The following is a 10,891-nucleotide window of genomic DNA, read 5'->3' as shown; positions in this document are numbered from 1 at the left end:
TGCATTTCACACACAGGAGTTAGTCTGGGCGTCCCTGGTGACCGTTAGGAAATAGCGCTGATGATACAGTGAGCTCGGGATCTGGAAGGGTCTTCCTCCGCCCTCACAAGATGGCCATTAAGACACGAAACGGCAGCAGGCTACCGACTCAACAGGAAGCTCCCGTTTATGTAAAGCGCAGTTTTGAGTTCTGTTAGAACGTAAGAGACCATTCAAAGGACTGAGCGTTTCTTTATTGTAACTTAAAAAAAATAAATACAACTGTAACTAACTTTTGTGAGCAATTTCTCTAAAAATCTCAATTCTGTAGGGCTCTCTGGCTAAGGGGAACAAGGTGTCTGTAAGAAGTCTGCACGAACAGCGCGCAGTGGCGCCAGCTCATCTCTCTAGTCGAGAAGACTGAGGTCGATGTGGAAGTAGACGTAAGGAAAATAGTCCTGGTTGTTGAGCTGCAGGCCCGGGATCTCCACAGATGCCTGCAAAAGAAGACGTGGTATTGGCGCTCTAAACCCAGAAACCGATCTGCTGTCCTGTCTCTACTCGAGGAGGCTCTCTAGGCTCCGACCATGCTTTCTGCCCCGCACGGCACACGACCGCCTCGCAAACATACACGCGGCCTCCTCCCTGTTATCCTTGTGTGTTGGTGAAACGTAGCCCTTAACAGTCTGGCAGTTTCCATTTTCGGAAAGGGCCTCCCACCTGGAGCGGCTGACCTCAGTGCAGAAACCCAGCCATTTCTGGATTCTATACCTACATCCAGTATACTTGCAGCTGCTACTTGGTCCAGATGTCTGAAGACGGAGTTCAGCACCTCCCTTAAACGTTTGGTGGATGACTTCTTATGAGGCTGCAGGAGCACCGCCTGGAAATTCACCGGGAGTCCATACCTTCCCAGACAGACAAAACGTGCCAATAAGTTACTTCCGGCACAAATGTGGGTAAAATAACCCTGACAAGGAATAGAGGAAGTTCTAGTGAAATGATAAAAGTTTCAGTCAACACTGAAGAAAATAAAACCCAGTTGAATGGAGTGTCTAGGGTCAGAGGCAAGACTAATAACTGGGTTTTTCTGGGCAGGAAAAACCAGAACATGCTAACCAGCCATTTCTGGCCACTAATGGCGTGGTGTCCACTAAAATACCAAGGTCTGTGGGATCTGCAGGAAGAGGTGACATGAAGGAGGCTGCAACTGCGTGTGCTACTGCTTTCACTGCAAATCAAGCCTGCGACCTACTTAGTCCTGTGCCTTGAGGACCCTGGGTGAGCGGAACCCCAATTTCAGAACCCCACCTAACTCGTCTCCCAGAGCAAGTGCCAGGGGAGTCGGCAGGTGCGGACAGGGATGGCAGCAGGTAGTCTAGGTCCCAGGTGAGGGGGACGGCCTCGACTGTTCTCTGTCCCCCTCCTATCATCAGAGCTCTGGGGTTTCCCAGGGGAAAATGAGCAGAGGGCTGTAGTCGTCTTAGGAATGAGCAGTTTCCCTCCCGACTCCCCCAACTCCCAGTGTTTTCCAGAAACCCATTCCACATCCTTGACTTTGCCAAGACCATTCTCTCCACCTGCTGGGCACCCCCGGGCAATCTGTACATTAGGGATGGGCCCTCCAACTCCCAGGCCATCACAGCCACCCCTGCGTCCTCCAACTGGTCACTCCTCCAGTCACTGCCAAGGTGCTCAGGGAGGTTGCGTATCCTCCCCACCAAGGCCCCATGGTCCGAGCTCTCCTGCCTCTCCCAGCCTGGGAGCTACAGGCCATTGACGCTCAGTAAATCCTGACAATGCTCCTTGCTCTGCTCGTGTAGCCTCCGAGCCCTTCCCCTTTCTTGGCCTGCTCCTGATTTCAGGGCTTTTCACATTCTTCGCAGACCCTCCCAGGCCTTTCCCTGCAAACTCCCGCTCTGGGTCAATTTAAAGGAACGCCTTCTCCGTTCTGCTCAGAACATGCCTTCCAGAACAACTGGGTCTGTTCTCACTCTCCCCAAGGCTGCCCCCTGTGCTGCTCCCTGCTGGACCGCTCAGTCGAGGACCCCCTTCCCTGATCGCTGAGGTCACTTAGGGGGGAGCCGGGGCCTGCAGCCCCCATCCCGAGACCACTGTAGCCACCCCACCGTCAGGCCTCTACTGCACAGGGCGTCAGGCTTTCTCTACTACTGCCCCTTTCCCCTTACCATATCACCATCTTGCCCTGCTTTAAATAAGCTTCCTGGGCTCCCTAAGGCTCTCATTCCAAACGTGAGAGCGTCCAGTGTCCTGTGTCACCCAGTCATCCTTCGGCAACCACACTCTAGCTTGTCCCAACAACCTCACGGCCCATCCGCAGGGACACACAGATCCTCAAGCTCCCACTCCCTCCTCCTGCCTCTGACTTCCCCATGGGCTCTTCTGCATCCACCCCCTTCTTCCCTGTCGGGGTTCCCCAAGGTACCTGTTCCCGTTGTCCCCTCTATAGGACTCTCCATAAACGAATGCAGCCACACAGCCACCAGTAGGGTTCCCTCACATCTGTCCCCCACCAACACCTCTCCCAGGAGCCAGACTGACTAGCTAGTACCTGGCCAGCTCCTCCAGTCCCACAGGGCCGGTTCCGTGTGCAGCCAGGATGGCTGAAGCCCCAGGTTCACTTCACCCCCAGGGAACTAACCCCTCCTCGGCAGAGGCCTGCGTCCACTTCACTTCGGTGCTACCGATCCATGAACATTTAGCATCTGCTCTGTCCAGCTCAGGGCTGGGGGACAGAGGGGGAGAGCAAGCCGGCCCCGGCCCCTCACGTAGGCAGGAAGGCCAGGACAGCCTGGAGAGAAGACTCCCCGATGCCAGCTGGGGCGCAGGGGAACAGGCAAGCAGGCCGACCTCGCTGGCCTTGTGCTCCGACACACGTGTGTTAGCTCAACACCCATTTTTTCAGACTATGATCTCTCCATAGGACACACTATGGAAACACCACTAAAAAGATCAGATAGAGGGATGCCTGGGTGGCTCAGCGGTTGAGCGTCGGCCTTGGGCTCTGGGCATGATCCCGGGGTCCTGGGATCGAGTCCCGCGCATCGGGCTCCCTGCGGGGAGCCTGCTTCTCCCTCTGCCTGTGTCTCTGCCTCTCTGTGTGTCTCATGAATAAACAAATAAAATATAAAAAAAAAATATCAGCTGGCTCCACACATAATTATAAGAATAATTAATCGAAGGCACATTTTAAAAAGCAAGCTGCAGAACATTAAGGATAAACGGTCCCATTTGGGGGATAAGAAGAATCGAAACCATTAACCATGATCATCTGTGAGCCGGGGGACCAGGGAACTGGAACTTTCTCCAGTCTGCATTTCTGAACCTGAATGTCTTTAACAGTATTCATATATTACAACCGGAAAAACACAGATACAGCAAGAAAAGGTCCTACATCGGTAGTCTTGTAAAGAATTATTTATACCTAGGCTTTTAGAGGAAATACTCCATTTTATCCGGCTTAGGATATATTTTTTAAAGATTTCATTTATTTATTCATGAGAGAGAGAGAGGCAGAGACACAGGCAGAGGGAGAAGCAGGTTCCACACAGGGAGCCTGACTTGGGACTCCATCCTGGGTCCCCAGGATCACACCCTGGGCTGAAGGTGGCGCCAAACCACTGAGCCACCCTGGCTGCCCTCAGCGTAGGCTATTAAGGACATCTATCTCTACCTCTCTCAGACAAATGGGCATGCACACTGTTGGGCCTGAGACCCACTGATTTTTGAGGCAAGCAGGTCAGCCTTGGGGCCTGTCTACACTACAGATGGCCGGAACACCCCAGATTAGCTTGGGTTCACCCTGCAACCCAATGCCAGCATCCACGCCATTCCAGGCCTCTGCGATGGGCAGGGGAGGACGAGGAGCCACGGTCAGATCCGAGCTGTGTTTGGACAAAACCACACCTGGCAGTCACCATATTGTGTTTGGACAACACCGTGCCTGGCAGCGACTAGTTTGTCTGAACAAAACCACGTTGGTGGCCACGTGGAGGATGAACCGGTGGCAGAGAACCGAGTGAGCACCTGTGGCAACAGCTGGCCCGGCAAAGCGGGACGCCAGGGGAAGAGAGCAAGCGCAGGCAGGAGGATGGCAGGATGGTGGCCCGTCAAGGGCGCTGAGGGGTGCAGGGAGTGAGGATGAGGGAGCAGAGGCGCCTGCGCCCCGAGGTCTGGGGCCTGGTGACAGGAAAGACGTGAGGCCACTGGCATTAATGGGGCCACCAGAGGAAAGGGTTGGGAGGGAAGATGAGCCAGGTGTGCAGAAGCCTGTGTCGGGTGAGCGGCAGGATCAGGAGACATAGGAAGCAGAGGCAGGGAAAGGAAAGTAGGAACAGGCCTCGGGTGGATGGCCGTGCAGGGGTCCTGGGGCCACCCGCCTTGCACACTGGGAGCAAGCAAGAGAGAGCTCCAGAGGCCCTGAGGACTGGAGGAGCACTGGTGCCTGCAGGTCAGAGCAGGCCAAGAGGCAGGGGTGGGAGCTTCCGGAAAAAAAGGGTGTACAGCCAGCCGAGTGGGGTGCCACCAAGATCTGCCCCTGAGCTCCCGACGCAGGGCATGTTCAAACCACCGGAGAAAAGCAGGCTTCAAAAAATATTTCCTGTAAAATTCCATTTTTGTAAAAAAACCAAAAAACCCCACTGCATATCTGTAAATTAGAAAAGAAAAAGAAAAAGCAAAACCCAACGGAACAAAGACTCCTAAGGGAGCTGGGCCGGCGCAGCAGCTAGCCGTCTCTGTCTCGGTGTTAAAGTCACGGCTGACTTTTATGCACTATTTGTACATGTCTACAGTTTCCTGATTTTTCACAGTGAACCTATTTCACGTTCGTGAAAAACAAGGCAAAATGTTTGTTGTTCGTTCGCGTGGGTGTAGGTTTTAGGTTTGAGCTTTTGTGTCGCCTTGGGCCTCGGAGGTCGGGGGCCGAGACGGGGCTGGTGTTTCTTCTAGGAGTGGCCCAGAGCAGAGAGCGGGACACCTGCCCCGGGCCTGGCACGAAGGGGGTGCAGAGCCCAGGACAGCGGGGCCGCAGCGCTGAGCGGAGGCTCGGGGGACCCAGGAGGCCCTGAGCAGGGCGCCCGGGGCAGGAGCCCCACAGGGAGGGGGCCGGAGGGGCAGGCGGCAGTCCAGGCGCCCCCTCCCGCCCGCAGGCCGCCGGGGCCGCATCTGCCCCACGCACCTGAGCACCGACTCCACGAACACTCTGAGCGCCTTGAGGTGGATCCAGGCGATGAAGGCCTCGCTGAAGTTCACCTTGAGCCAGCGCAGCAGCGGGCCCTGCGGAGACAGGACAGCGGGGGGGCCTGCTGGCCGCGCGCCCGACGCAGGCCCCGGAGGACACGGGTTCGGACACAGCAAGCCCTGAGCGGAGAAGCGCTGCCCGGCGGCCCGCGGAAGCAGCGAGTCGGTCGGCCGAGGCCCGGGCCAGCCACCTGCCACATGCGTGGGGCCACCAGACCGGGCTGCGGGGGCGCTGGGCAGCCCCTGACCTCAGGGCTGTCGGCAGGCAGTGGGCACGTCACCCCCCGCCCCCCGTCCTGGCATCGTCCGCCAGCTGCCACTTCCAGGGGCCTCCGCAGAGCCCGCCTCGCGCGGCCGCAACCCCTCACGGCCACCGCAGCTGCCACTAACGCTGGTGTGGCCGTCCCCTGACGGAGCGCAGAGTCCTGGAGCGCGGGCTCCGAGCTCCCGGCGCCGCCGCCAATGGGCCCCAAAGGTCAGGGGTGGGCCAGCCCGGGCAGCCAGGGAGGGGAGCCGAGCTGCCCGACCACCGCCACCCAGCAGGGCCTGGCCCCGTCACCAGCTCCAGCCACCTCCAGGCAGGGCAGGGGCACCCTGGCCAACAAGCACCATCCGTCGCCGGGCCGGGGGGGGGGGGGCAGCTCCAAAGACGCCCTCCCGAGGAGGACGGAGGCAGGAGCGCCCTGGGCTCCCGGATTCAGGCTCTACGCAAGGCTTGGTTTTCTCAGAAGATGCCGGCGCGGCGCGGGCGAGGACATGCGAGCGGGGGCGGGGGGAGCCCAGGGGTCGGGGTGCTGCTTACCTCTCCCTCGCCCTCACTCTCTCTCTCTCTGTCCGTCTGCCCCGCAGCGGGCCTATCGGGGGTACCTAGCGGGGTTACCTTAACTTTGTGGTCCGGGAAGGTGGATGATCCCTTTTTAAGAGCAACACAGGAAGTTTGCTAAAGGCACAGAAATGATTTATTAATCTCTCAGCAAACACGCATCACGACAAACAAACAAGTCGCATCGCCTGAGCAGTGCGGGAAGGCAAGCTCGGGGGCGCCGGGGCGCCCTGGGGACCTGGGGGTGGGACGGGGCGGGGGTTCGCGTCCTCGGGCCCCGAGTTCCAGGGACGAAGCCGATCGCTGGCAGCGGGGTCAGGTCCCACACGCCCTCCCTCTGCCTGGCCTCGTCCAGACCTCCCCTCCGGAGGGGACAGGACAGGGACAGCCGCAGCAGGTGTCCACGGAACGGGCCCTGCCCCCGCAGCGCGTCTCCACCCCGGGTCCCCAACCACCGCCCCCTCCCCCCCTGCACGCTTCATCCCCTTTCTCTGCAAACAGGTAGAAAGCACGGGAAAGCCCCACCCTGTGCTCTCGAGGGGAGTGGAAGCCCCGGGACCTGGCCCGTGCCCTCCGGCTGATGAGGACCAACGACGCACAGGACCACCTCCCAGCAAGCCGAAGGGGAAGGAGACGCCCCAGAAGCCGGTGGGGCGGGGGGGGGGGTGCCCCCGCTGAGCCCTGTGGGCGGCACACGGCAGGGCCTGGCAAGGAGTTAGCGTGTCTCCGCAGCTCCACTCCCCCTCGAAGGGACCCTGGGAGGGGTGCAGAAGCCGACACCACGTAACAAAGTGCCAGCTGGCAACCTGAGCCCTGGGCGGCAGGTGTCAGACTCTCGTGTGTCACCTTGATCTCAGGGAGTCTGTGCCAGGGCGGAGGTGGGTGCCAACGGCCTCCTGCCCGGACACGTGTGAAGGCTGCCACCGTCTGGCCCCCCACCCAGCGGCCTCAGGACCGAAGCCAGCGGGGACAAGGCTCGACCACAGAGACCACCGAGGCCTCCTGGGTGATTGGGGTTTGGGGCGAGCTAAGGCCAAGGAGGAAAACCCTTCAGTCTTTGGGTCCTCATTGGCGAAGGCCTTTCCTACCTAGGGGTGTGGGGTCAGGGCCTCGGGGCCCTCTGTCCCAGGGGGAGCCCTCAACCCGAGGCCCAGCAGATTCTGGATCTGAGAAGCGTGTTCACTTGGTGTGTGCACACATGTCCGTACACATACGTGTGTGCTGGGGGGGGTCAAATCCCCTCGGGCACCATCACGTGATCAGCTCCTGTTTCCTCCTCAGAGGGGATGGTGGGCCGGCCCGGGAGGGGCTCTGGGAACCCCGTTTCGTGGAACCCCGTGCTGCTGCTCCCTCAAGGGGCAGCTTGTCTGGAGTCCCCGAGAAAAGGCCACTGACCCAGAGAGGTCAAGCCGGACGTGCAGCTTCCGCCAGCGGGTGTCAGGGGAGGCCCCGGGCCAAACGCTCGGCCACCTGGGAGGCACTCGTCGCTCTCTACCAAGCACATACTTACAGCTTCTGTTTACGCCCTGAAGTACGTTCTACTCATCCTTGCCCCCCTCTCTGCACTAGAGGCCGAACTGGAAGTTCCTCTGAGGACCCTCCCCAGTGGGGCTGGGGGAGCGAGGCCCTGAAGACAGTCCACGAGGTGGGAGGGCCCGGAGCCACCCGGCCGAGGCCTCTCTGCAGGGGGAGGACCCTACACCCGGGATGTGCCCCTCGACGGCGGCAGCGCAGCAGGGTGACCCTCCCAGGGCTACACTGTTCACACTTCAACAGTCAAAGCCTGGGCGCGCCGGGGTGGCTCCATGGGTTAAGCATCTGCCTTCAGCTCAGGTCATGATCCCGGGGTCTTGGGATCGAGCCCCGCGTGGGGCTCCCTACTCAGCGGGGAGTCTGCTTCTCCCTCCCCGTCTGCCCCTCACCCCTGCTCGTGCTCTCTGGGGCTCACTGTCTCTCTCTGTCAAATAAATAAATAAGATCTAAAAATAAATAAATAAATACCCAAAGCCTAGTCTTCTCCCTCCAGCCCAGCGGCCCTTGCAGGTGGAAGGTCTCTGAGCGGCTGCTGCTAGAAATCTCTGGCATACGCACCCGCTCTTTGCTAAAAGCGTAGGGGAGATCTACACAGGTGCTGGCGACGGGGGTGGCACATTGGGCCACACGGCGGGTGGACAGCGAGGTGCCCAGGGGACGGGCCGCCCACTCTCAGCACAGCCACCCCGGCCTGGGTCGCTGGCCCCTGCCAGGTGTCGGGGTGGAGGAAGGTGGGGGGACCTCCCAGAGCCTCACTTTCCCGGCCGCCGAGCGGGCCTAGGAGTCCCTTCCCGGGACCTCTCCTAGGGGAGGCACCCAGCGCCGTAGCAGAGCTCAGGTGCCACCTGGGTGCCCCTCCCTCCCTTCCCCAGACGTGTTCCGGGGCCGCTGGCGCGGGCGGAGGGGGCGCTCTCGCATGAAGCCCGCCCGCCCGGGGCGTCTACTCACATACTGTTGCTTCTTATCAGACAGCAACCTGCTCATCTCTTCCCTTTCCCTTTTAATCTCTTTCTCATCATAGTAAAATTCACGGACAGTGAACCTTCAAACAAGCAGATGAGACGCTTTCACCAGGAAGCTTCAGGCCGGAGCAGGGACACGGCCCCCCGCCTGCCAGGGGAGGGACGGACCAAACCCGGGGAGCCCACCGACGCCCGCCCTTACTTGTTCTCTTTGGCTTTGGTTTTGAAATCCTCGATCACTTTTCGAAACAGGGTGACTGTGAAGAGGCCGCCCTCGTTGTCCTCGGCAATCAGTCTGGGGGAGAGAAGCCTGTGTTCAGGGGACTCCTCGCCACACCCGACGGCGGAGCGGGCCGAGGAGAGGCCTGGCCCCTCTCCCTGGAGAGGCGGTCGCTGCAGAGGGGAGGCTCCGTCCCCGTCAGCCTGCGGGCCTATGGGTGGGCCCCCCCGGCCCCCCCAACCAGCTGAGGGCAGGCAACCGGGCGTCCCTTATGATTTCAACGTCGCCACATTCCAATCGGCCAGCCTCCAAGGCACGCCTCAACACAGGGCCACGGTGGGCACTGTCCCAAACACAGCGGTCACCGGAGCCAGTGGTCAGCATTCTGGGATCAGCCTTGCTGGCCAGAAGACCCAAGGAAGCCCCCTGCCAAGGGCAGGTCGCACGGGCATGCGGGCCAGGTCACCTTTCCTGTCTCTCAGAGCCCCCGCCCATAACGGCCGCCCCGGGCTCCAGAGACTTCCAGAGTCGCCTCTGCAGACTCTCAGGGGCCTCCTGACAATGTAGAGCCTGGGGGTTCTGGCCTGAGAACCTGGTGGGGCAGCCTCTTTGGAAGGGGCCCCCAGCACACGGCCACAGAAAGCCACAGAAAGCCAGTGTCGCAGAGCAAGGTCGCCTCTGTGGAGCTGGCTGGCTGGCTGCAAGGTCCTCTGGCCTCCTCAGGCTGTGACTGTCCTGTTCCCCGCACCCCTCCGTTCAGCCGGATTGCTATCTCCTGTGAGCTGTGACCCTGGGGGAGCCACCCGGGCAGGAGGTGTCCCCCGGCCGGAGGCCTCGGAGCTGAGATGGGCGTGGGCAGGTGACCTGGCGAGGCTGGTTGGCCAAGACTCCCCATCAAATCTTGTTAAATGACAACGTATTTCAGACGTACGAAAAGGCAGAGAGAATAACAAATGCCACGTACTGGCCACCCCACTGAAGCCATGACGCGATTCTCACCCAGCAGAACCCTGGGGCGCCTCCGGCTGCACATCGCTGCCCGCCCCGAGGTCACCACTGTGCTGAGCCTGGCGTTTCCCATCCCCACAGCCCCACGATGCCACCGTGCACGCCCACGTGCCCAGATCACGTATGGCTCAGTTCCCTCCGTTTCCAGGCCTTACGCAAACGGGCTGCATGCTGGGTGTTCTTTCCAGCCGCTGCTCTTCCAGCTGCGTGCAGCGTGCAACCCTGACGCGCTGCTCTCCCCACGTGCCTGGTGCTCACGGTCTGAATATATTCCTGTATCTCTTCTCCTACCACTTTCCCAGCCCTCCCCGGCCACTCCTGCTCCGACCCCAGGAGGCCAAACGCTGAGACGTCTTCCCCCACTGCTCATGATCTGGGGCCATCAGAGCCAGGCCCCTGCTTGACCCGCAGTCAGAGGGGGGAGAAAGAATAGACCTGCACTGAGAGAGCAGAGGGGGAGCCAGGGAGGGCAGCCAGGGAGGGCTTCCTGGAAGAGGGGGCAGGGAGGCGGCATTCTGAAAGATAGAGGGAGTCCCGCCTGTGTCTGGGGGTGCGGCTGCAACAGAACTCCAGGCTGAGGGGCTCTTGTGAGGGCGAGCGTGGAGGGCTGAGGGTTCCCTCACTCTCAGGGCAGGAGGGTGCCAAGTTGGGGTGTCACTTACTTTGTCGACCGAGGGACCACCATGTCCGAGAGGGATTCGTAGGTTTTTTGCCATTGCGTGTAGCTTGGTCTGCAAGAACACAGAATCCCTCAGTGACTTCTGCAGAAAGGCTGGGGGGGTCCCGAGTGCTTAGGACGCTGGACATGCCCTTTTCCCAAGATGATGAGCAGGCCTGGGCCAGAGAGCCCCAAACACCTCAAGGCCCTGCCTGGGCATTGGGAGCCCCCTCCCCAGCCCGGTCCTGGACCCCGCCACCCCACATCTGGGGATGCCACCGAGGGCCCACGTGAAGGGTTCAGCCAGAGATACGCCTTGGGGCTTTCTAGTCCTGACCCTGTGCGGCATTGGAGAAGCGAATTGGCCTCTCTGGCCTGTGGACAAGGGAGTGAGAGCCACCCCCGGGTTTTGAGGTGAGTGAAACAAGAGCTCCTGTCTAAGGCAC

At 60.4% G+C, this 10,891-nt stretch overlaps 1 protein-coding gene across 4 annotated transcripts in view; it reads right to left on the bottom strand.

Annotated features, from left to right (window-relative positions):
• Nucleotides 1-211: 211 nt before the first annotated feature.
• Nucleotides 212-10,891, bottom strand: part of ATP6V1C2 (ATPase H+ transporting V1 subunit C2) — a 52,869-nt gene continuing 42,189 nt past the window's right edge. For 2 of the 4 annotated variants that reach the window (XM_055327308.1, XM_055327309.1), the window contains 7 exons: nt 10,450-10,518; nt 8,762-8,854; nt 8,546-8,639; nt 6,044-6,181; nt 5,180-5,277; nt 755-887; nt 212-476 (listed from right to left, as the gene is read on the bottom strand). In XM_055327308.1, coding sequence (XP_055183283.1) covers nt 387-476; nt 755-887; nt 5,180-5,277; nt 6,044-6,181; nt 8,546-8,639; nt 8,762-8,854; nt 10,450-10,518 — 715 coding nt within the window. In that variant the 3' untranslated portion in view covers nt 212-386. The remainder of the gene's footprint in view (nt 477-754; nt 888-5,179; nt 5,278-6,043; nt 6,182-8,545; nt 8,640-8,761; nt 8,855-10,449; nt 10,519-10,891) is intronic. The other 2 variants (XM_055327310.1, XM_055327312.1) reach the window with 1 other exon arrangement.

This window comes from Nyctereutes procyonoides, unplaced genomic scaffold (assembly GCF_905146905.1).
Source record: "Nyctereutes procyonoides isolate TBG_1078 unplaced genomic scaffold, NYPRO_anot_genome, whole genome shotgun sequence".
NCBI lineage: Eukaryota > Metazoa > Chordata > Mammalia > Carnivora > Canidae > Nyctereutes > Nyctereutes procyonoides.
Note: the sequence above shows the minus strand (reverse complement) of the source record. Positions and strands in the feature narration are given on the sequence as shown.